The 25,198-nt window shown below is 46.4% G+C and overlaps 1 protein-coding gene across 1 annotated transcript in view; it reads right to left on the bottom strand.

Moving 5' to 3' along the window:
• The window catches only part of LAMC1 (laminin subunit gamma 1), a 69,403-nt gene that overhangs the window by 4,246 nt on the left and 39,959 nt on the right, over nt 1-25,198 (bottom strand). Inside the window, exons 2-25 of the mRNA XM_037404047.1 lie at nt 20,953-21,257; nt 18,882-19,012; nt 17,311-17,477; nt 15,989-16,177; nt 13,858-13,975; nt 13,661-13,759; nt 13,425-13,561; nt 12,427-12,549; nt 12,148-12,337; nt 11,767-11,879; nt 10,243-10,464; nt 9,963-10,151; nt 8,261-8,506; nt 7,779-7,932; nt 7,183-7,325; nt 6,276-6,454; nt 5,971-6,127; nt 3,431-3,636; nt 2,933-3,012; nt 2,373-2,510; nt 2,030-2,174; nt 1,295-1,444; nt 770-884; nt 192-391 (exon numbers count right to left, since the gene is read on the bottom strand). Coding sequence (XP_037259944.1) covers nt 192-391; nt 770-884; nt 1,295-1,444; nt 2,030-2,174; nt 2,373-2,510; nt 2,933-3,012; nt 3,431-3,636; nt 5,971-6,127; nt 6,276-6,454; nt 7,183-7,325; nt 7,779-7,932; nt 8,261-8,506; nt 9,963-10,151; nt 10,243-10,464; nt 11,767-11,879; nt 12,148-12,337; nt 12,427-12,549; nt 13,425-13,561; nt 13,661-13,759; nt 13,858-13,975; nt 15,989-16,177; nt 17,311-17,477; nt 18,882-19,012; nt 20,953-21,257 — 3,896 coding nt within the window. The remainder of the gene's footprint in view (nt 1-191; nt 392-769; nt 885-1,294; nt 1,445-2,029; nt 2,175-2,372; nt 2,511-2,932; nt 3,013-3,430; nt 3,637-5,970; nt 6,128-6,275; nt 6,455-7,182; nt 7,326-7,778; nt 7,933-8,260; nt 8,507-9,962; nt 10,152-10,242; nt 10,465-11,766; nt 11,880-12,147; nt 12,338-12,426; nt 12,550-13,424; nt 13,562-13,660; nt 13,760-13,857; nt 13,976-15,988; nt 16,178-17,310; nt 17,478-18,881; nt 19,013-20,952; nt 21,258-25,198) is intronic.

Below are 25,198 nucleotides of genomic sequence, written 5' to 3'. Positions count from 1 at the left end.
GGTGATGGTGCACAACTTCCTTCAATCCTTTTCATTAAAATGCACCAATTTTCTATCATGCCATAATTTGCATTCCTTGGTGGGGAATACAGCAGAAAGCACGTGGGACTCACCAGGAAATACTGGAACAGAGGATTTTACTTACACACCAATATCTCAGGGAGGTGGCCTCAGAACCACAAAGGACTCACCTTCTGAACAGAACCGGCGATCTTCTCTGCATCATCTGCTTTACTCTTGGCTTCGCGGGCATCAGCAGCAGCATTGCCAAGTGCCAGCTCCGCCTGGTATGTCTTGTTGTTGGCTTCAGCAATGGTCTGGGTAATGGCAGGAATCTTTTTCAGAGCCTCCTCAGCTGCCGTCTTGTTATCATTCACCCGTTTATCAAAATCTAAGAAAGGGCAAAACAGATTCTTATCACTTGCTCCAGAAGAACCTTTGGGTGCTTCTTTGACCAGACTACCCAGGCTTTGCCACCTTGACATTAGAGGGACAAGGCAAGAAGGTTGTGGGGTGCATATGCTTGCAGCTCTCCCTATCACACATCTTCTGATGCTAAACAAGGAACTTAAGAGAAGAGTTCTAATCGCTGAAAACATTTCTGTTTTTTAGCTTTGAAGAAAAAAAAGAAAAAAAACACAAAACCCAAAAGAACCCCCCCCAATACGCAGGTACTGGCAACAGCATGGCCTGTTTAACCAAGATACCTTACTGCCAATGACTTCTCACACAGGAACTGAAGGATTTACTGCAAGTGCTTTCTCTTTACCTTTCAGGTTGCTGAGAATAGTAGTAGCCTCCTGCAGCGTGCCATTGCCTTTCCGAGCAGCTTCTTCAGCCAGGGCTTTCGCTGCATCTGCTCGAGCCAAGAGCTGGTCTGCAGTCTAAGGAGACATGACACGTATCAACATATTCTTATCTTCTGAAGGACAACTAATCCAGGTGTACCAAAAAGCACTGCTCACCCTGAAACACCAACACCATACAAAACAGCATCCATCCCCAGGTGGCAACGCTTTCTCTGAAACCAGGTGAATTTAGGTACCTTCAGAATACCGTTCTGAATACAAAGATGGCACCACACCTGGCAAAAATCCCCTGTTCTCCCATACAGCCTCAAGGCCACTGCTTTTACCAGCTTTTTGTACTTCCTTTCCAGGACCGTTCTTCAGTGTTAAGTAACAAGCAGCCCTAAGGTAAGGCTGAATAGACCAAGTCTTTCATATCTGGCCAGCTACTTGTTTTTCCTTTGTTTTTTTCTAGGGAACAAAAGCCTGCACAGAACAGAACTGACCTGCTGCTCCGTCTTCCCTTTCTCCAAGAGGTTCTTTACTTCTAGTTCCTTTCCTTTCATGTCTTCTCTCAAGTCCTCATAATCTTTCAGCTTCCTGGCAATTAGCTGATCTAACTCCTCTGCTTCCTTCTTGATTTTATTTGCTTCATTCTGCAAGTGGAAATTAGAAACAGAGATTCCTGAACGTTAAAGAATTTCTGAACAGGTGGAAAAACATGGTATAATTTCCAACAGTGAAACAGGCAGAGGCTACGACAGGTTTCCATCTCTTACAACTACAGTTGTAACTTTGCCTTCAAAGCCCCGAATATACAAGGGTCAGTGCAGTGAGGGACTGAGGTTGCAAAGTGTTTCATGTGCAAGAGAATCTACTGTACTACGATGAGCACAGGAGGGGGAGCGGTTCTGCAGGCTTTAGAGGGAACCAAAACTTTTGCACTTCTCTGTTCAAGTCAAGATGTCTGGCAATCACCATTTCACTTTTTTTTGTCCTTCAGAGACTGGGGGAGATGGGGGGGTTACATACATAGTTTCCTGCACACAAGTCTCCTACATAAAAGCTGAAATGCACAAGCTTGGACTATGCCTAGATGGACAAAAATTCCAGACTGTCCTCACGCAGAAGAACATTAGTAGAGCACGTACAAGGTATGTCAGCAACGTAGCACACTGCCATGATGCTTGTCCTCGTTAATCTTCAGAAAACACTGCGCACATGATGCTTCCTGCACATACCTCTAGCCCTGTGGAATCCACGCTAGGCAGACTGGTGAGATTAGCGTAGATCTGCAGAGCTTTGTTTCCGGCTTCCTCTGCCTCTGCAAGCACCTTGTTGGCCTGTTTCTCTAGGTCTCGAGAGATGTTCCTTGCCTGATTATACCTGAAAAACCCCAAGGATCCAGTTATGCTACCGTTTTATTTTTTAGAACTGGACTTACTAAGAAAGAGAGTAGAGGAGCTAAGAAACTGAAAGACAACTCCAATAAAACCCAAAGCATGCAATGCTATCAAAGACACCTTTGTTTTAAGCGCTGCTCTAAGGCCAGGAAATAAAACCTGTTTTCTGTTACTGACTCACTTCTGGTTCAGCTCATCAATGTCATTTGCAGTTTGGTTTTCTCCAGCCAGGGTCTTCAGCAGCAGTTGATATGCTTCTGTGGAAGTATCATTTGCTGCCTTGGCTATGCGAACGATTTCATCAGCTTCTTTTTTATGCCTAAACAAGATCACAGAAGAAAAATATTGTCATTAGAATTGTCAGCCAGTAGTTTCTATCTTCAATTCCAGATTTTATTCTTTCTTCCAGATTTTAGTCTCTCTTCCTTCCTTCACCTAGATTTGCACATGGAAGATGCTGAAACATTTGCAATGGAAGATCTTGTTCGAGACAACCTCTGCAACCAAGGCATCGCTCCAGCAGTGCCCGTGAGATCAGCTGAAAGGCACCGCTGTGGTTGTACGTGTCCCTCATTCACATGTGGTTCACCCTCGGTCATCCACAGGCACGCACTCACAGTGCCAGTCTCTTACTCAATGGGTATGTGTTTTGTATCAAGCAAATGAAATTTTGCTTCCCCCTTGCAGGGAAGAGCAGGGCCATGACGTGGCCTGTGAGGAGTGTGTTTTGCCACAACCTACCTTTCAGCCAGCTTACGGGCCTCTTCTGCCAATAGAGTCATGTTGTTAGGGTCCCCGCTTGACTCCGGAGGTGTAATGGACTGGAATAAAGAAAAAAAAAAATCTTCAAGCTGTTTTTTCATCTTTTATTCATCTTTTCTTTAAATATTTATTGGCATGATCTAAATGCTTACAGATGTGTCTAACCTACTTCTGACTTCTCTATATTTTTTTTAAGCCCATGCAGTTTCCACCACTGGTTATCCCTTAAAAACAAATGGGCTAATATTTATTTAGGGGTTCTTAACACTGGTTTCTTTGAGCATAGGCTAAGATACAATCTGTAAGAGACACTGATGATCTTCCTTTATTTATTTCCCATTATCTTGGGAAGGGGAGAAGAGATATTTCCATAGCAAAATTTACTATATGAGCGAGAGAACAAGCAGAGAAATACACCAGAGGGACAGAAAGGCCCTCTCCTGTCCTAACCACGGGGGATCTGGGCAGCACACTCACCACATTGTCAGCTGCCATCTTCGCCTTCTCAAGCATATCGGAAGCTAAGCTGATCAGGTCCTCAGTGTCCTCCACCCGCACCCGGGCTTGCTCCGCCAGGTTCTCAGTCTCCCGCACTGTGCCCTGGATGTTCCTCAGCCTGTTGAGCTGACTTGCTAGTGTGCTGTTGATGTCTTTGAGACGATCCAAGAGGCCCTGATCTACATCTGAAACGCATGATATAAAAGAAATTTAGCGAAATTAATTACAGCGGGAAGAGAAGCTGGAGCAGCCGCTTACCACTGCGGGCAACACATTGGTAGGTTAATTCCCTCTTGAAAAGGGACCAGCAAAGCCATTTCCTAAGTCAGTCAGCTTGAGATCAAAGCCATCATCAGACTGTGCACCAAATATGACAAATGAAAAGTCATTAACTACTAATAAGACAATCCTGCTGGGTGTTAGAACCGACTGATGGGGAATTTTGTGTTCAGAATCATGTTTCACCTCTATCATTGACTTTAAAAAAAAAAAAAAAAAAAAAGACAACAGAGTTGCTCCTCAAGAGGTACGGGATAAATTCTCTTTAGCTTAACTCCTAGAAGGTAAGCAGAGATTAACAGTGGGACTGTACGTTATTCCCCACTTTGGGCACTGGTGACTACTGCTGAGCCAGGCAGTCTCCATACAGAGCAGCTAGAAGAGGTGCGGCATAGCAAAGCCACCCCAAACCAAAGGGATGACAGAAGCTGGCAGGATACAGCCTTGGTCTCCAATCTGTAGGACCCGTGAGCCTCACAAGCTTCCCCAGATTTCTGGACCACCAGGTAACTCCCCACAACAGCATTTTAATAACGGATCCATAAAAGCACAGACACATGCCTCATGACCAGGGGCAACTGCTTTTCAAAAGGTGAGAGCCTTATTAAGAGATTAAGTACAAGCAGAAGCCTGCAAGTCTAAGATTTTTCCCCAAATATGTTGCCTTGACCTTGCAGCACAACTTAAGCATTGCACAAGAGTATTTGACACATTACAAAAGCATATTACAAACCACATATAGAGTAGAAAACCACAAATAAATGCTACAGGCATGCACAGGTTTCTGCAAGGGTAGTTTTTGTTGTATTTGACTTGCTTCTTAGGGAAGAGCAACAGAGCTGGTGAAGGAGCTGGAGCACAAGTCCTGTGAGGAGCAGCTGAGGGAACTGGGCTTGTTTAACCTGGGGAAAAGGAGGCTGAGGGGAGACCTTACCACTTTCTACAGCTGCCTGAAAGGAGGTTGTGGCAAGGTGAGTGTCAGTCTCTTGTCCCAAGTAACAAGCAATAGGATGAGAGGAAACTGCCTCAAGCTGTGCCAGAGCAGGTTTACATTGGGTATCAGGAAAAATGTCTTCACTGAAAGGGTGGTCAGGCACTGGAACAGGCCGCCCAGGGAGGTGGCAGTCACCATGCCTGGAGGTATTTAAAAGATGTGTAGATGTGGCACTTAGGGACATGGATAAGTGGTGGACTTGGCAGTGCTGGGTTAATGGTTGGACTCTCATACCTTAATGGTCTTTTCCAACTGAAATGACTCTATTGTTCTGAGGTGGAAAGAAAGACTAAAAATACCACCACAAAATCCAATCCATTCCCCCACCTTTCTCCAGTCCCCATGCTCCCACCTCCATACGTAGGACTATTATCTAGGCACGGATGCCAAGCAGGCAGCATAAAGCTACCTCAGCTAAAACTGAGAAAAGTTTCAGTGATCATTCCCACTGGCAGGAATCTTCCCAAGCAAATGCAAGCGTCAGATGTGTGTCTGCTTTTTCCCAGCTTCACGCAAAGGAAACAGATTTTTCCAAAGTGGTCTGAAATCACTGAACCAACTCCCAAGGGAACATCTTTTACTGCAGTCAATAGTCTTCAAGTTGCTCTTCCCCAAAACACGTCAGCTTATACATTAAATAGACCCTAAGGAGAAACCACTGTCATATGGCTCAACATCCTGGTCACAAACGTCCTATGGTAGAGGTGACAGTACAAGAATCAATTTGAAGCAGAGTTCAACAGAAAAAAAAAAGCTACATGCCACCACAACAGCACTTTTCAGAACATTACACACTTTATAGTGCAATAACTAAGCTTGCCAGCAGGATTTTGAAGCCTTCATTCTCATCACTGACAATATCCCAACAAGAACTACTTCATCCCAAGACATCTGAGCAAATTTAGAAGCGTAAGTAAATAGATTGCAGTCTTCTGCTTGCTTAGCAAGTAAAAACCTCCTTTGCATCTGGAGAAGAGGTTAACGCACACAACGCTTGCATCTGTACAGAGCTAGAAGCAGATCATTACTCTGCATGCACAACAGAGACTACTAGGAAAACAGCATGGATAAAAGCACAGCCACTGTTGTTTTGATAACAACATACAGCCCCAGCGCTACCCAAAATAGCTGTCTGTCCTGATGCACAGTATAGGCTTGAAATAAGACACGCTGTGTCCAAAGGGAACAGGAACATCAAGAAAAGAGCTTATTTCACATTGATCCATGTCTGATCAGGTCAACTCACCTTTGCTGTTTTGTGCTTCCTGGAGCAATTCCATAACATCTCTTTCTGCCTGCTTCAATCTCTCTTCAAAGGCTTGATCAGTTACAGTTTCTTCTCCCGTACCCAGATTTGCTATAAGATTTTCCAGTTCCTGCAGCCTCTCACGTTGCTCCACCACCTACGCAACGGGGAAAGAGCACAGCTATGACACCTTGAACCTCTCTTCTTTCAGCAAGCATCAGCCAACCACGGGCATAAAAGCTACTGCACAAGCAAGCACGTGCCACTGCCTCCAGCGGTACCAACAGTGGCATTTGTAGCCTTACCTTATCTTTCACTAATCTGTAACAGGCTGGACACTCCTGGCAGCCTGGCCATGAGCGGTTGTAGAAATAGTTCTCTTCACACTGGTCACAGCGGCTTCCCACAAAGCCTTCCTTGCACTCGCAGCGACCGTTCTCCCGGCACTGCAGGGAGCGTGAACCCTCAGGATCACAGTCGCAGGCTGCAGGGAAGTTAAACCTCAGTCAGGCTGGAGGAGAGGCAGAAATACCCTAAAACCCACAGGGCAAGAGCATACCAATACCTTAAAATACCCTAAAATGTCTGCAAGAGCAATGTGGCACAAAGCCACAACTGGAGTCCTGCTCCTGATCAGGGTGCTTGTACACACAGCAGGGCACTGTCTAGCTGGATGCAACATTTATTGTGTCTGTTCATACTGTTGCTACTGCCCCTCCTGCAAAGCATGACAATTTTCTATCCCATTTCATTTTAATCAATTGCAATTAATTTTTCTGCTCTTCACAGGCAGCGATACTGAGGGTAAAAGTTTGGATGATACTGTTTTTCAATCATGTTTACAAGACCTGTTGCTTCTCAAGACAGAACCTGTACGTTCAGGTCATTTGTAGAGGAGCTGCACAGAGATTTAACACTAGAGAACAGGATTGTTGCAGGACAAGATTCAGAGAACGTATTTACACCAAAGGTATCTAACAAGCCGGAGTTCTTCCTACCCCCGGTTTAAGAAAAATAATAAAAGCAAAAGGGGATAAGCTATTGTACAGACATCAAATTTCACCAGGCAGGGTGTGGACATGAAAGTGCCAGCTTCTGCTGTGATGAAGAGCGAGGTGAGAAAGTACCTTCCCAGAGACAGGAGGAAAGGCAAGGCAAGGCTGGTTGTGCAACACCCTGACCCTCTGCCCCGCTCCAGCCTTTCAGACTTACGTTTACAGCCTTCAGAGCTAAAGCCAAAGTGGTTGACCTCGCATCTGTCGCAACGCTGGCCAGCGACACCAGGCTGGCACTCACACTGCCCGGTTCGGATGTCGCACTGGCCGTTGGTGGAGCCCACTGCGTGGCAGTTGCACCTAGGGGAGGCAGCCACACGTCAGGCATGACACAGAAGGGAGGCACGGGCGAAGTGGCTCTTGGAAGGAGCCCTAACGAGCACAGCTCTGTCTCCATTTGTCAAAAGCCACTTTCCTGCACTGCACAGCAAGAAGGTGAGGCACTGAGCCTTTGAACTGTGCAAGGTCACTTGGTGCCTGCACTAAAAAAGCAACCCACGAGCCCCTGTGACCAACAATCACACAGTCACATGGCACTTTTCTATTTAAACCCCTGATTTAAAGCTATTTATAAAGCTATTTATATCAGGCTTTTTGTACAGCCCTCATAGCTGCTCCTTGACTGCTGCTCTTCCCCACCCACAGCGGCACCAAGGCACACCAGCTACTTGTGCCAAACATCACATTCCTGCACAAGCTAAGCACAGATACACCAAAAGCAGGCTCTTTGCCCCGAGTCAAAGCAAATGTCACCTCTCACAGCCGCGTCCGCTCTGGAGGTTGAAGAAGCCAGGCTCACAGGCACTGCAGTCCCTCCCGGTGACGTGAGACAGGCACTCACACTGCCCAGTCACTTGATTGCAACTTGTCTGCTGATTCACAGTGCCATAGGGATTGCAGTGACAAGCTGCAAAAACAAAATGGATAGAGAAATATGCAGAAAGTTAGTAATCCCTTGTGGTGCCGGTACTCTGCTAGTCAGTCCCTAAATAGGCCTGGATCCAAAACACATGGCAGCCCCACCCCTGCATCGCACAATGCTTTTGCTTCGACGGCACTAAGCACCCACAAACAGAAGCATTTCAGCAAGCCAGAACCACCAAACCGGGATAAAGCCATGCCTCGCTGCTGACAGTCACAAACAACAGCCTGACATTGCATCCTGACAACACATTAGGAAACAGCAGCTCCTGGGGACAAAAAGATTTTCAAATGCAAGGTAAACCAGCTCTCACCTCTGCACTTGTCAGCGGGATCGGGGGCCAGGGGGTTCCCAAAGAAGCCATCTTTGCAGCGGTCGCAGTAGAAGCCAGCGGTGTTGTAGATGCACTTGAGGCACTCGCCTGTCTGGCGGTCACAGTTCCCCACGGCGTTGGGATCGATGTTGTCATTGCACTGGCAGAGACGGCAAGGCCTCACAGCACCGTTTTCGCCCAGAGGGTCTCCAAAATAGGCATCATCACACAGCTCACACCTCTTGCCTGGGACACACGGGAAACACACGTGCTGCAGCAGAAAGCCCTTTGCTGCCTTCTTACCTGGGCCCCTCTTTGCAGTCCCTTCTGAAAAGTAAATTCTCCAGCTTCCTCCCCTTTCATCCTACCACTGAGGCCAGAAAGGTGCACAAAACCACACACAAATCCCTCCTCATATCTAAATTTAAGCCCTTTTTTCCCTGGAACATTGCATTATGAATTGTTTCAGTTCTTCCTTTCCCTCCTATCCCTTTAAGCCAAACCTATTTGTTGTAATCTGTTGTTAATTTAAGAGTCCAAGCAGGTAGAGCTTTGTGGGGCATCACTGCTCCAGGAAGCCCTGCTGTCAATGAGATCTGCCAAACCTCCACAGGCAGCCACTGAAGCATCCAACTCGGCAGCTTCCTACACTTACTGCAGATCTGACCTCCCCAGCCAGCTACAAGCTCCATTTCTTAGGCAGTTCTTGCACAAGCAAATCCTCTTTTCCCTTGCTTTTTCCTTCACGTCCCAAGAGGGCAGCAGGGGACAGGATGAACTCTTGTGCAATCACACAGCTACAAGCAAAGATGAACTTGTACTGACACTGGAGCTGCAGAGGACCCCGACCCCTGGACTCCACTTCTGTTCACAAAGCAACAGCACCCATGGAATCTCCCACAAGCTGCCTGTGTGCTTGGTCAGGGTTTGTTGGGGGTTTTTTTAGGCATTTCAAATATTTACAGGTATTTTGTACCGCGGACCCTGCCATGCCAAGCAAAAAATCAGCACAGAAGCATGGAGGCTGCCAGCCATCCTGAGGCTTCCTTGCAGTTTACAGGCAGAACAAAAGGCTCTGCTTAATGACTCAGGTGCATGCTCAAATGCCACAGTTTAACACCAAGAAAGCAATCAAACAAAACAAACAAACAAACAAAAAGATCTGTACCCCTTCACATATTTCTTTAAAACTGCTAAGCATAAATTTTGCCTTTTAGTTTTTGGGCAGTGTTTTTGAGTCACTGCAGCCTTCCTGCTTTTCTTAAGGCAGGGCACCGGTCCTCCCCTCCAAGCATCCTGCAGTGCCTCTCTGGCTGGCAAACTGTGTCTTCTAATTTTGTTTGACCTGCCCTCCTGGCTCTTCCAAATCTATCCTATTTTCTGCCCCACACCATGCAACTAACAGAGCTCTCTTAGAAGCTAGCATAGCTCACCTACATAGCACAGGAACGTTCAGACTTCGTACAGATTAAGCCTTTGTTTCCCTTTTATCCTCAAGAGACACGCACAAAGAACATGGGTAGGCCTGAGCCTCACACAGGACAGAAAATAGGGCTGAGGAAGGGAGAAGGATTTGAACCAGAAGACACAGCAGCTTTCAGCACTGCTTGCTGTGGGCCAGAGCTCCAGAACTGGCAGAAGACTTATTTTCACAAGCATGTAGGGGTGCAGAAAAAACAAGACTTTTTATGCAGGAACACACCTGTAGTGCCAGCCTGGCAGCTGGTGCACACAACCTCCTTTGTGCGGGGCACGATGGCACAGCTCGAGCTGCCTGGGCACGGGCAGGGCTGGCAGTCTGAGGCTGTGCCCGCTGTCGCATCTCCATAATACCCGTCACTGCACTTCTCACAGTGAGATCCTGCTGTGTTATCCCTGCAATTGCACACACCTAGAACAGAGAGGGACATGGTTTTTGCTTCATCCAACCCAGGAAGAACCACCGTCCCCTTGCTGCTCCCTGTTTTATCAGCCCCTCTTACCCGTCTCGGGCTCACACGTCTCACTGTGTCCGTTGCAAGCACAAGGCACGCAGGGGCTGTAGGGCCCGAGGCTCGGTGTCTCTCGCCGGTACCCAGAGGAACAGCGCTCGCAAAACTGCCCCTCATATCCCACTGGACAGGAGCAGCTCTCCACCCAGGCCACGGGCACACCGGGTCCAGGACGAGCACTTGTGATAGTAACATCGTCCAGGTGGCCGGCACCTAGAAAGCACCAAGGAAACATTTCATAACCACAAAGGCTCTTCCCACCGCCTCACCAACCACACATCCCAGTGCTACCAGAGACAGACAGGTGGATGCTCACAGTCGGTAAGGTGAACCAAGCAGCAAAATCCTCCAAGAGAGTTTAGACTGATGAGAAAAGATGTACTATAGCTCACAGAGGGCATGTGCAGGGCAGCAAAGTTCAGAATAACAATACAGAGGATGCCAAGAACAGCACGTGAGCAAGTACGGTCAGCTAAAATAAGTTACGTTTTGTAAGCATATGGTTTCCATTTCCAAATCAAATATCCAAACCAATTCCTGTCTTTCTAGGGAGGACAGACCTTCTCTCGGGCAACCTTAATACACTGTCTCTAACACAGTGTCTGCAAACCATGCCTCAGGGCAAACTCCAGCTATTCCTCTCAAGCCATTCCTTCACCTGGCATTTGAGTGCTCCCCCCACCCCTCGCTGTCCCTTCCCTGGAGCAGAACAGAGCCCAGCCACAACACAGCTGTTTTTTAACTTTTAGCTCTCCGAGGCACTGAGCAGGAGCCTCAGCTCCTGCATATCTGCAGTGGCTCCAGCACTCCGGATGGCTTGCTCACACCTTTCCTCCCCTCCATTTCACAGCCCCACTTGCCTCTTTATGAGCCATCTCTAGTAAAAACACTTATAGCTGTCCCACCTTCCCTAAATCCAAATTAATCCTTTGCATCTTTCCACAAAGATTCTTTTTTCACACAACAGTACCCAAGGACCCAGATATTTTTGCTCCTTATTTGTGCCGGATTTTCATAAGTTGTCATCACAAGGAACTTTCACTCAAGTTCAGCACAGGCACAGCTTTCGGGACCTCATCCTTGCCATTTGTCACGCCAATGCAAGACCAGGAAACAGGGAAGATTTAACCATTCCCAGTGTAGCAGGAACAGGCCAGATGTTGTAAACTCTCTACATCACTCCTACCATGTACTTCAGGACTCTGTGCTATGTATTTCTATCAGTTTAGAAGACACTGGCTGTGCAACACACCAAAACCATACATTCAGAACCAATCAATCAGCAGGGGGATGGGTACTCCACGTCCAGACTCTTGAAGGCAGCCCCTTTCTTTCCCATGTCCTCTTCAGGAGGCCTGGGAGAAGCCATCACACAGGAAGGGCAGGTGAAAAGCGATCGGCAAAGGCTTTGCCAAATAAACTGCCACTTATGACTGAGCCCTACAATAAAGCAACCCGAGCCCAAGGTGAATGAGTCTGCTCTTCTCTGCTGCAATGTTCTGCTCAGCAACTTACTTCTCTCACTGTACGTCCCACGGATCTTGATGGAAGTCAAGTTGTGGAGAAGCTTCTGGAAGTCAAATGCTGTAAGAGCAGGCCTCCACGGGTAATCTGCAGCCTCGTGGAGCCTAAGGAGAAGAGCCGTGCATCATCAGCAAAGCTTTCAGATACTAACAGCTGTGCCCTTTTAAAGCACCCTTGCCAACAGTGGTATGCTATTGCAACATAATTCACATATGCTTATGCAACGCTGCTAGACAGCAAGCTTCAAATTAACCTGATAAGACCACTCTTCCGAGCTAAAATTAATGCTGCTTGTTTTCTCAAGAGCTCAGAGGCCAGGGCACCACAGGCTAGGTCCCAGCTGCTCCCACCACACCTGGGGAGTCCTCTCACCTGAAGGTGTAGGTCAACGCATTCTCACTGGGGTAAGGGTTGCCCTGGGCAATGAGCGGCACTGACACTCTCAGCCCAGCCCCTTCCAGCACCAGGTCCTCTGCAGAAAGGCGCGTGTCCCGTCTGTCTACGCGGAAGGAGAAGGTCAGGTTTTGCCCATAACTCAAAACTTGGTTGCCCAAGAACTTGCCTGAAAGGGGAAGAAATCCTTACAGTTAGGGGACAGAACAGAAACGGCACAAGCAGCACAGAAAGCCCCTCACTTCTCAAATGACCTACGTGGTGCCACAAAATACATGGGGAAGTAGCTGTCAGAGATAACAGAGATATCCTGGGTCTCTGCACTCCACTGGAGTAAGACTTCTGAGCCATCACGCTGCTCAGCACGCCACTCATCCTCTCCTGAAAAATCAAATACACAAGAATTAACACCCTTTGGAGACACAGCTTTGCACACACTTGTCACATCATACTGTATGCTGCTCATACAGAACTAACACACAGTCTGTACACTGGCACTAACAGACTTCAGAAAGCAGCTGTGCAGAAGAGCATAGATACCAAGCATCATCTTCCCAATTTAAGACCCTAACTCCAGTGCTGATGTGAACCCTCTGAACTTCGAGCCCTATGACAGCTTCTTGTTCAAAATCTGCTCTTCTAAATAGCTTAAGCAGGGATGGGAAAAACCTGTAGCCCCCTATGACCTGACGAGAGTTTCACCCTTTGTATAAACTGTTCTCCTGTGGAATTTTCAAACTAGGCAGCACGAAAACATGCATACATGCAGGAAACGGACCATATGAGAAAAGATTTTTCCTGAGCTTACAGACCCACTGGAAACACAACTGTTTTATTCAGAGCCATGTATATCCCAAATCTGGAGTGATAATAATCCTCTCAATCAGAAACTCCTGATTTGGTTCTAAAACTGAGGAATGCCCCCTTGCCAGCACCTCTCCCAAGCTATAAAAGATTTGCATTTGTAATTCCCACTTGCACCTGCACTGTGTACATTATGGCTGGGCACCCAACACCAGAGCTGGGCACCCAACACCAGAGCTGGGAATTCATTCCTCCCTAGCTGAACAAATGAGCTGCGGGCATGGAAGCTCCCAGTAACTTCAGAAGTAACTCAGTACTTCCAAAGAGAGATCCTAGACCTGCCTGCTGAAGGCTTGCAGCCTTGCACAGAGAAGGAGGAGCAAGGGTTTTTTAATTGCTTCTGACTTGAGTCTACAGCCTAACCTGAGATACAAAGGAAGGCTCGATTTTACCAAACTGGAAGTTGGAGGTGATGCTGTAGATACTGTAGCCGACAGCACTGGTGCAGACTGAAGAGTGTCCAAAACAGAAGCAGGGAGTACAGCCCCTTGGATCAGAGGAATCCAGATGGAAAAATCCAGGTTTGCATCTGAAGATGTGAAGAGAATTAATTTCCTTGATGCTTACCCCAGGCCATTGCTCAAATGTTTCTCATTCTTGAAACAAAGCCACGGGAAGAGAAACTCACCTCTCGCAGTGGAAGCCTTCAACATTGTCCTTGCATGTACACCGTCCTGTCTCAACATTGCATTCCCCTGTGCTGCCAGCCAGATTGCAAGAACAGGGCCTGAAAGAATCAGGAAAGAGGATAACTCATTAAAAGCCACACAGAAAGCTTTAAAAAGGTGCCTAGTTTTCTGTTTAGAGAGCTGCAGTCCCCCTTACCTGCATCCAGCTTCAGACAGGGAGTGGAAACCTGGCTGGCACCGATCACACTTATCGCCCATCACGCCAGGTTTGCAGCTGCACTGGCCGTAGCTGTCACACTGTGTGCTGAGGGAGCCTGCAGGGAGAGCAGGGACACGCACCTCAGCAGACCCACCCAGTTCTATGAGGCTGCTATTTTTTCAACTTCGTAAAACAGGCAAGAAATACGGGAAAAGAAAGTGGGAAGCATAGCTTCAAGCCGATGAGTAACAGCTTACCTAAAGACTGCCTCTAGTACACAGAGATTTTTCCCCTAGCAGCTCTAGAGATGTCCGAACTATATTCAGCTTTTAAGGATTCTTACCAACCAACCTCATAATATATAAATACAATTTTTACTTTAAATAGCATTCTCATCCTTTTTCCTGTTTCATCCTCAATTAACCTTTGCATATCTCTAACTCCATATGCCTGTTTTACCCTGCAATGCACCATTTCTGAGATTTTTATTCTTTTTATTCCCCAAATCCTGTGTGTTCTCCCTAATCACCAGCTCCCCTTTGCCAGGGGATATCCTGACTTCTCCCTTTCATGCTCAGATTTCCTCCCTAGATTCCCAAGTTGGATTTAAAGGCTAAACTGCCTCCGGTGAGGCTGCATGTACCAGTATTAACCCTAACAAACCCTTCAGTAAACCTCTTTTTTTTTTTTTGAAGGGCATCTTCCTTAGTACTGCTCCGTTCAAGAGGACTGGCACAAAACACAGCAGCAGATTTCTTTAATCCACAGCAGACAAAATGCTTTCTCCTCTCCCAAGCACCAGTACAGCTAGCAGCCCAGGAGTTCTCAGCACTCTAAGAGTTAACTACCAGCACAAAAGTATTTCAATATACAGAAATAGTTGCTTCTTTCCACTTCAATCCACACCAGAAATTTATAACAAAGTGAAGAGTTATAAGATGATTAGGCTGGACAGGACAGAAGAACTCACAAAACCTTTACCATATACAGCCAAAGTTCAAATCCCCTTTGCAGTCCCACTTATGGTTATTTAAGAAAAAAACAGTACTTAGACAAAAATAGCCATCTAAACCTATCCAGGGGCTTCAAATACGCCCTCGGTGCCAGTGTGCCATGGGATACAAGCTGATGGCTAAAAGTTATAAAGCCCTTTGAAATCTGTCCTTAAAGACCTGAGAAGTCACCTCCCTGCTTCTTCTTGACCATCTCAGCTGACACCAATCCTCACCCCTCTTAAAATAAGGTCTGACACGAGGACCTGGGAGAGCAGATGGAGGAAGAGGCCTTTCTTGGTCAAAACTTTCACAACTGTACAACTTTCCAACCAAATTAGATAGGAGATGTACCCTGGCAGACCTCTCACGGGCTGCTTTTAGGACATGCTGCAAGCAATTACTTATTCCAGCTACTCTATTTTGGAACCTCACATCATATCTTACTATCTGTTACCCTTTTGTCTCCTTCCTCATTTGCTGTGGGCTGCTGCAATTATGGGATCACACCATACAGGTCAAGCGGTTCCCTTGACGACAAAAGATTTGCCCTCCTGCCAGAATTTGCCCCCCCCTTTTTTTTTTTTTAAAAAAAGAAGTTTATATATTTTGTTTTTCTCACCCCCACCCCTTTTTGTGTTTAAGGTTTCACTGGTTTGTATTTATAGTGCTTGGATACTCAGTAGGAGAAACTGATGCAGCTAAAGTTCACTACAATTATTCAGTATGAAGAACTTCCAGAAATATCCACTCACATCATCTTGTTTATTAAGGATTTAAATGAGCTCTTTAGTACTGGGAGTGTCCAGGGTAACACATACACAGTGGGGGAAAAAACAAAGACCAACCCAAAATGGATTTCAGAACACATCTGAAATAGTAAATGCCGCAGTGGTGAACCATCTGCCCCTGCCACCCCAACCCCAATTAGATCCAAGGATAATTTAAACCAAAATACAACCCAATAAAGATTTCCTACGTGCTTGGGGGGGGGGGGGGGGGGGGGGGGAAGAAGAAAAACAAACAAAAAAGCCTTCTTTTTACCGCGTAGTTTGCAATTTGCTGCACAAGTGAGAGAAGAGCTAGCTTTTGTGCATGCAAATTTGCAAGCAGAAAAGTTTGCTGTCACGACTTACCAACTGGGTTGCAGCTGCAGGGCAGACATCCCTCCTCGCTCCCCAGGCGATAGAAGCTGTCCCTGCACCTTTCGCAGTGGGGACCATCTGTGTTACCCAAGCAGCCCGTGCAGTGGCCCCCGTGGCCCGTCGAGCGGTACAGCTCAGGGTCGAAGTAGCACTCCTGCGACCTCCCGTTGCAGTCACAAGCTGCAAAGACAAGGGTGCTACCCGTGAACAGCGCGTCCGGCCACCCCACCCCAAGAGGCACAAAACCCACTATGCAGAACTCGGTATTAAGTTGTAGGGGAGCTGAAGTAGGAACCTTTAACCATCCTGAGACCCACACACCGACCCCCTCATGTTGTGCCTCAACGCAAAGAGGGAAGCATGTCTTTGTGGTGGTTGAATGTGGGGAGGGGGAAGCAAGGCTGTAACAATGCAACAGGCTCCTCGAGACCATTCTCATCTACATCCAGAGAAGAACCAGCATTTTCTACCATACTCCCTTCACTGGCAGGCTGTCATTTGCAGCTGAGATGCCACTCTCCTACCCAGGAACTCCAATCTCAACCATGCGAACAAGCATGAGGTGATACCAGCAAGACTGACTCCATGTTGTAAGGACAGTTTCTTCCCGGGACTACAAATCCTATCTGTCTAGGCAGCAGGAGACCCAGGTTTCACCAGCCTGCCAAAGAAAGCCACAGGTCTTGACCAGACAGCTGGGACTGATCAACACGCAGAGAGGTCAGACAGCAAGAAAGCTTTACTGTCTGAAAAAGCTTCCCCATAAAGTAAACTACCAGGAGCTGTGGTCTGCAACACAAAACCAAGCAAAATAAATTGGCGTTCTGTCACAGAGATCAACATTTGTGGTCCAGAACTGTTGCAACAGCTTCGGAATTGGATTAAATAGTTGACAACTGTAAAAGCCAATAACCTAAATACAAGAGGAAATCAGCGATGCTAAATGAGGAGCTTTTTAAAGGGCAATTATACTCCGGCATACTAAATGCAGAACTTTTTTTTTTCCCCTATAGGCCGCATCAAGTACAAGCCTGGACATTTTTGTGGCACTCCTCTTTCCTAAAGGTCACTCTCATCCTTCTCCAGAAACGGGATACCCCTTTCTAGGGATCTGCCAGAAAGCTCCCACAGGATACGAACGGATTGACCAGGAGTCTCAAAAAGTCTCTGCTGAAAGACACCAGAACTATCCTTAACACTGGCTAACTGCAACTGAGACACCTTAAAACCATGTAGGGTCAGCTTCTGGAGGCCAAGAGAGGCAGGGGACCCAACCCCTGAGAGATTCTGTCCTCAAGCGTGGCCGCACATACGCAAGCATTCATTGGCGCTCTCCGCTGTCGCTCTCCTCCAAGGACGGTCATTGAAGAAAGGAAGACACTTTTCACAGTCCACCCCAAAGGTGTTGTGCTTGCAGTTGCAGACCAGCTTCCCCAGGTCATTCTTCACGCACTCGCTCGCATGGCCGTTACATTTGCATCTGGTTAATGAGAGACAAGGAACAGGTATTTAAATTCCAGGGATCCAGGTCACTCACTGAGCGATCCCAAAAACAGAGCCCACATCTGAAAACCTAAGACAAGGCAAATTACAAAAAAACCAAAATTGAGAACATAACTGCTACTCTTCACCCTGAAGAAGATGAGACTAAGGAGACCTTATTGAGGCCTTTCAGCGTCTAAAGGGGGTTTACAAGAAAGGTGGAGACACACTTTTCATCAGGGTCTATAATGACAGGACAAGGGGCAATGATTTTAAATTGAAAGATTGGATGTATGGAAGGAATATTTTACAGTGAGGGTGGTGGGACGCTGGAACAGGTTGCTCAGGGAAGCTGTGGATGCCCCATCACTGGAAGTGTTGAAGGCCATGTTGGATGAGGCTTTGAGCAACCCAATCTAGGGAAAGATGTCCCTACCCGCTGCACAGGGCTGGATGACCTCTGAAGGTCCCCTCCAACCCAAACTGTTTGATGAAACAAAGTGGTGTAGCATGCTCAATGTAGGCATTTAGAAATGCAAGAATGTTAACCAATTCCTTTGCAGTCTGTCACTAACAGTAAGATGAGTAGGAGAAGCAAAGATTTTTTGGGTTTAGGTTAGCAAATTCTCCATAGTTTCTCTCTTGTGAGAGTCCAGGAAACAGCACGCATGCTGGCCACCTGCTACTGCTTTATCAGTAAGAAACTAAATAGCACAAAGGTGACTCATCCAGAAGCCCAGGGACCTCCAGAGACTGGTGGTGGAGCCAATGCAAATCTCCATGTTGTCAAATCCCAGTCTCGGGACTGCTCTCTGCAAACAGTCCAAAACACTGCACTGGTCTCAGTTCTGTTTATGGAAACATTTTATCATCAACAATTTAATACTTCAGCATTCTGCAGTATGCTTTGGTAGAAGGAAGGGACAACTACTGTATCACACAATGTTTCAAATCTTCATAGGAGATAGCTCCCAAAATACACGTGAAGCAGAGACACTTAGGTTTTCTACTTACTATTATTCTAGCTACAGATACAGGCATTTAACATGTTAAAACATAAAACACAGTAGAAAAAATCCGGGGTTTCTTCTTTTTTGTTTTATTTTTGTCACTCTCTTCACCCTCCCAAATCACTTAACATTTAATCTAATCAAGGCGGGGGGTGGGGTGGGGTGGGGTGGTGCAGTGCGAGTTCAGTCTTTGCCCTGAAATTATAGTTACAAGAGGTTATACACAGTATTTGCAAGCTTCGTAAGATTCATTCTACTGCATTTTTGGCTTAGGACAGCCAATAAAGACCTGAGCCTAATGGTACCATGTGAGTATAATCAAAATCTTTAAAGCACTCTAGTAATCCTGACCAAAAGCTTTAAATAAGTACAAAGGTTTATTGTCTACTCACCTACCACCCACAGCAAAATCAGAAATTGCATAGTAATAAGACTTGAGGACTTTTGGGTCATTGAAAACTTCATCTCCAAATGTGTTCAGACGATTGAGGGTCACTCTGATATCTGTAGCCGTCACCCATTCCTAGAGCAGACAGAAATCCCATCAGATTAAACATCAACTATCTCCCTCAAAAGCGCACCACAGCATAATGCTGTGCCATTAGCAGTTCTATTTACAAAGCCATTCACAAGCGGCAAGTTCCTTCCTCACAATTTTCTCTGTGCACCTTGGAAGCTCACCCATCCCTGCTCAGAAGACCTTACACCGCATTCTCTTGGTTTGAATGTGTTTTCCAGACCCTGCTCCTCTCTGGGTACTTTCCAACACCTCTTCAGGTCTTGACTGCTCTCAGCTGGGAAGCAGTGGGTAACCTCTCCAGCAAAAAGCGCAGTGCAGGCAATCACGTGAGCTTGCTCATGGTATGCATCTGAGTGCAGTTCTCCTGCAAAGCTCCACACCACCAATGGGAAAAGCTTTAGGGTGCACTTGTCTGCAGACATATCCCACCAGACAAAAAGACACAGACAGTGAATGAGGCTGGGGGAGGCTGACAAAGAAAAACAGACGGGCAGATCTGACTTACAACACAAGAGCTTTTCATAATATTTACATAGCACCTTCAACACACTACTATACCCTCCTCCAGCAACAGCCAGCAAGTGTAGCCTGTCCCCAAATTTCACATCACCTTCAGCCAGTGATTCTCATTAGTATCTCCTTGGTTTTATTACAGCTTTTTGTAATACACCATTTTCCTTCAAACACCATAAAAAAAGAACACAAGAAAAACATCCCTGTATGCACAGCTGTGCTGCAGCTTCGTCCCCACTTAACCAGTACAGTAAGATTTACTGAATTACAAACACTGGCATAAAAGGAAATGCTAAGCACAAAATACACATTTACTTCAGTTCTGAAAAGCAATGCCAGGTTTGTACATATTTTGGGAAGCTGACAGTCAGGTCTCTATTCCTAACACAGAGAAGTTTATCAGAAAATTATACACCACACCCCTAACTTGAAATCTCTCTCTTCACCTTAAAAATTTAGGCCCCGTTTTCTGCACGAGCTAGCTACATCAACAAGATGGCCAAACTGATTCCTTTCCATTTCAGGAGTTCTCCCTTTCCCATTGATCTTTATTTTCATTTGTACAAGCAAGCCCCTCCAGATTCCGCCCTGCTGCCTGCTGGCTGGGGATCAGAGACAGGCGAGCCCTGGGCCTGCTGGGTGCTCCCACTGCTCTAAGAGGAAAGGGCAGAAGTGGTGATCACGGCTCCGAAAGGAGATGAGCGCCAGTGGGGCAAACCCCACAGCTTTAGCTCCTTGTTGCAATATAAACTAGAAGTCATCAAGCAGAATACAGGAAGTGGCAAGTAAATCAGATAAACTGGTGCTCCCAGTATGCTCCTGACCACTGCCCAACCGGCACTGTGAATTCTAACAACAAAAAACCCCCGATCAAACCCCATTGCTGAGATGCTTGTAGGAGAAAACAAATACTGTGGATAAAATCAAGCTCTCCTGCCCCAAAACAGGTGTAAGAACAGGTTATGGTTTCCAATAGCCCTTTATTTATTTAGAAGAATCTCACGTTTCTTAAATTTTTGTGCTCAAAACATACATGCAGATGCCTCAAATACTCATTTCACTTGGGCTTTACCTTCCTCTGTACTTCTATCTGAAACAACAGCAAAATGCCCACAGCTGCTTTCTAAGCAGGCAGAGATACACATCCATTCTCTAAAGACTTCCCATCGTGCCTAATGACAAATCATCCTCAATGCCACCTACCTTACTTTTTGTACCATAATCCCACTAATACGAAAGTCAAGAGTTTAACTCTTCCTTCAAAAGTGTCTCTTTGGATTGTCCATTCCAACTTACTTGTGCAAGGAGGGCCTTCCAGTATAAGTAAGGGCTGCAGAGCAGCCCACAGTCAGCACAAAGCCACCACCCACAATGACTGAACAGAAAGGCTCTGCCCATGCCACCCGACTGATTTAGTCCTGTTCACGTACCTGTAGCACAGGGCTGTTGTCAAAGTTATAGGCACTGGGACGCCCCTCCAGCGTTGAAAATGCCACATTGCCCCCAGTGAGAGGGGAGATGTCGCTGAACTCATCTGTACAGAGCGCCTGCTGCTCATCCTCTCCAGTCCGAATAAAGCCACGATTGACTTTGTGATACGTGCTCTCACAGGAACCACTGTAATACTGGTAGGGCACCCACGGGCCATCTTCCCTGGTGCGTTTGTAGATTGCAAAGCTCTCTGGTCGACTGGTGTGAAACTTCAGACGCACGTACGTGATGTCAAAGGCCTTTCCTGCAGGTGAGAGAAGACAGACATGAGAAAGGCTCAAACGAAACAGAAAGAATGGAAAGAGACGCACTGCAATGCTCTCTTTGGAAGAAACATCTCCTCTAGTACTATCCAGCAGGATGAACAGCATCCAGTAGCACCACAAGTATCTCCTCCAGTCCTACATACTGCCTCTCCTGGGAAAGACCAGGCGAAGGAATTGAAGGCACACGCTGAGAGCAGGCCCAGTAGATAAGCAGCCCTACAGATTTCTGTGCAACCAAACACACATCTCAAGGTGCAATTCTCTTCTGCAGACAGCACCAACCCCAGCAGATGACAGGTTACATCATACCCACAAACAGTTTGTGCATATTTAAAACCCGGTCCAAGTTAACCGTGCCATTTGATAACAATTCTTCCAAACACACGTATGGGATAAACAGTATTAACCAGAGAGATGAGACACACTGTAGAGCCAGTTTTGTACCTCTGCTTCCTCCCTAAAAAAAAAAAAAACACAATACTCCAAACTCTTTCTACTACTCATGAAGCCTCTCCTCCAGTACTGAACTAATTGAGTACACCCTCTTCTACGCATTCCCCTGGAAAGACAAAACAAGGGTTAAGTTTCCCAGACCATATGATTAAAGTTGCCAAGACACTTTTCAGATCAGTGCAATGATTTACAAGCTAGCCACGTTCTTCCTCTCCTAGGACTACAAATGTAAACCTGCCTCCCTGCCCTCTCTTCATGTCCTAACAGGTTTGCAGCAATCAGCAGATCGTCCTCCTTCATGGATTCTTCTCCAGCAACCTGAGCATCTACCCCCGTGCACATAAACCAACTGCCCAGGGGATTCACACCCCTGAGAAAGCCTGTTAGGGGAAAAGGACCACAGCACGCTTCAGCCACCTTCCCCTGCCATCCCTGCCAGCTAAGGGGCATGTTCCCAGGAGGAGGTGTACAGCTGGAGACCAGCTGTTCTTGCCCCACCTTGGTGAGCAGACCATGTACAAACCTAGCACACATGAAGAGCTTGCTAAAACCTGAGATTTTTCTGGGACAAAACCTCGCATGTTTAGTCCCTGCCATGCTCTTCTACACTCCTACCACCCCCAAGAAAAACACTGCTGTCAGCAGAGGTTGCAGCTGTTACTGGTTCCTTAGGTGACCAAAAAAAAAAGCTAGTAGAATGTTTCAACTGATTGAGAAACAGGGTGTTTTTTTCCACCTGTAGATGTCACACAGACTTAATCTCAACTTGTAAAATGAATTAACTCCACCACATTAAATTTTAACACGAGGCTTTGCACCTGATGAAGAGTGGCTCATTTCTCATTAAAGCAGACCAGAGAACACCAGGCAACAAGAACAGTGTGTGTCTCAAAGCACACACACACACACAACCTGATGGCAATGAATCAGGTCACGAACCACTGTTCTCTCTTGCAGGCCACCCACCAGGTAGACCAGGACCAGCCTGCATTAGGCACATCACACTCATGTCACACTCAGAGCCTGGCCAGTGCAAGGGAGGAACCTTTGTCCTTTCCGATTGCTGGAAACATCAAAGTAGCAAAAGCAGCACAGCAAAAGGTCCAGAAATCAAAACCGCAGAAAAAAAACCTAAGTAAAAATCAAAACATACAGCACCCAAAAAGCCTACACCTACATGACCCAAGGATAAAAAAAAAGCCCCATCTTTCATTTAATGCCAAAGAAATCTGCCAGTACTCCAACGTACAAAAAGTACTATCTATGCGGGATGTGCAAGACAGCTAGGACACTGCAGAGCTACAAACCCTCCAATACGTCCCACAAAATACCCTTTCCTATTTATATCACATGTGAGGTTACAGATGATCTAAGCACAAGACTGGAAGCCAGGCTTTCACAATCGGTGGCTCTTGCTCAATACTAACTCATCGCTGGTTTGGCGTCAAGTTATTTAATGAGATTTTCTTACATGCAGAAGACAAGCGAGAAGCAGTCACACTATTAATGCCAAACGGCTTCCAAAAGGGCTAGACACTGCAAAGGATCAGCCCTGTAACAGCTTAGGCATGCCCTCCCTCTGCTGCCCAATACAAGAGATTAATCCCATTCCATTGATTTGGAAGGATTGTTCTTATTGAATCTAAATGCAAGGCAAAAAGCAGGCATCACACGTACAGATCAGCCCCTCCGAGGTTTTCCCTTTCTCCTGCTACAGGGTCTCTTCTCAAGAAGAGCTCCTCGCTGAGGACAAAGCGTGCTTCAGCGGTGAGGAGCATACACATGCAGACACTCAAGATGAGCACGCTGGACACCAGCCAACAGGCCAGACGTGCACAAATATCTTTTTCAGGCCCATGGTATAAAAAACCTCAGGATATGCTCCCCATCTCTTCCAGATAAAGGCAAGGAGCCCTAGAAGCAAATGCTTCCTCATTCTTCTGCAGGAAAACCCCAGTATATGTGTTGACCTGCAACTCGCCAGCCTATCTGAGAACTTCACCAACACCTTGGATGGGGGGCAGAAGGGGAAGCCAGAGCAACAGCATGAAGATCACTTGATTAAATTGTGTCAACTGAATTGTCAATAATACCCTGCTACTTAGACTTGGGAGGCTAGTGTCAACTGAATTCTTATGAACACCCAGCTACGCTGACTTGGGGTAGTTAGTTTATTTCTACTAGCACTGCATTCTTCTAGCATGAAGCAAAAGCCCTGCATTCAGGCTTCGTCAAGATGATTTTGAGGAGGAAATGCTTTGAAAGAATCCTGGGAATGGCGAGGGGGCCAGGCACGTGCTCTCACTACACACACACACACCTTTCTGCTCTAGCATAAAGGCCAGGTCACAGCCTGCACATCCCAAAGAAGAATTTTATTTTTTTTTTTGACTCTTCACTATAACTGGATTACAGTCCCTGTTCCCCAACAAGGTCTCCTACAGCTCCTTGTGAAAATTCCAGCTCAGCTAAAGGCATAACATGTGCAAACTGCACTCTGGACAGCACAAAAACATTTTCCATAGAAATCTCTTGTGCTAAATGGAAAAAGCACTTCCTTTTTCATCTTCAGTTTTACACAGCAGCCAAAGAAAATGCATTCAAAACCCTCCCAACTAGAGCAATCCAGGTGAAAAAGACATTTATTTCAGCTGGCAGTGTAACTACTTGAGCAATCCTGTTAATGGCATTAAACAGGAATGCAGTTAATGCACACAGCACAGAGCGGCTGTGCACTAGCACCGTATCAGCTTGCTGTGGGTAAATACTGCTGGAACAATAGAGTTTACCCAAGACCAGCTGACACAGTGTTGAAACGTGTTTCCCCGCTGTTCATACTGAATGCAAAAGCTGTGCTAAGCAGCCTGGCAGCTAGTAGGGCTCTTGAAGGTTGCAGAGCCCTCTTCTAGCAAAGATAAGCCACCTAGGTCACTTTCAAGTCTTGCAGGGCTAAATAAATATATACTGCTATTACACGGAGAAATGGCGATAGCAATAACCAGGTGAAAGGTAGTTTTAAAGGTTTTGTTTGGATGACAAAAAGTCATTGTCCTCCTCTTCCTAGAAGCTGGTAATTATTTTGATCTCATTTGGGCTTAGAAGCTCTGATAGTGTCAGGTATCAGATAGTAATTCCCTCTGTGTACTGAGAAGCAGCAGATCTACTTTGCAGGAAGAACTCCAGATGTTTGTTGTAGAAGTTCATTAGTAGAAAGACAACACATGGCCATTAGTGACTATGAGTACAGCACTTCCTAAGTGCAACCTGACATGTCTTTAAAGCATCCAGACCTCAAAAGCAGGAGCCACACATTTTAAAACTGCACCTTTTCTGAGGCATGAAGCTATTCACCAGCAAGTGACAAGGTGACAAAATATCCAGCCTCCTTCACTAATTCAGGCTGATGTAGAAACCCTACAATACCTTTCTCTAAAGTAAGCAAGCATATGTAGGAGCCTTCAGGACA

This window comes from Falco rusticolus, chromosome 11 (assembly GCF_015220075.1).
Source record: "Falco rusticolus isolate bFalRus1 chromosome 11, bFalRus1.pri, whole genome shotgun sequence".
NCBI classification, from domain to species: Eukaryota; Metazoa; Chordata; class Aves; order Falconiformes; family Falconidae; genus Falco; species Falco rusticolus.
Note: the sequence above shows the minus strand (reverse complement) of the source record. Positions and strands in the feature narration are given on the sequence as shown.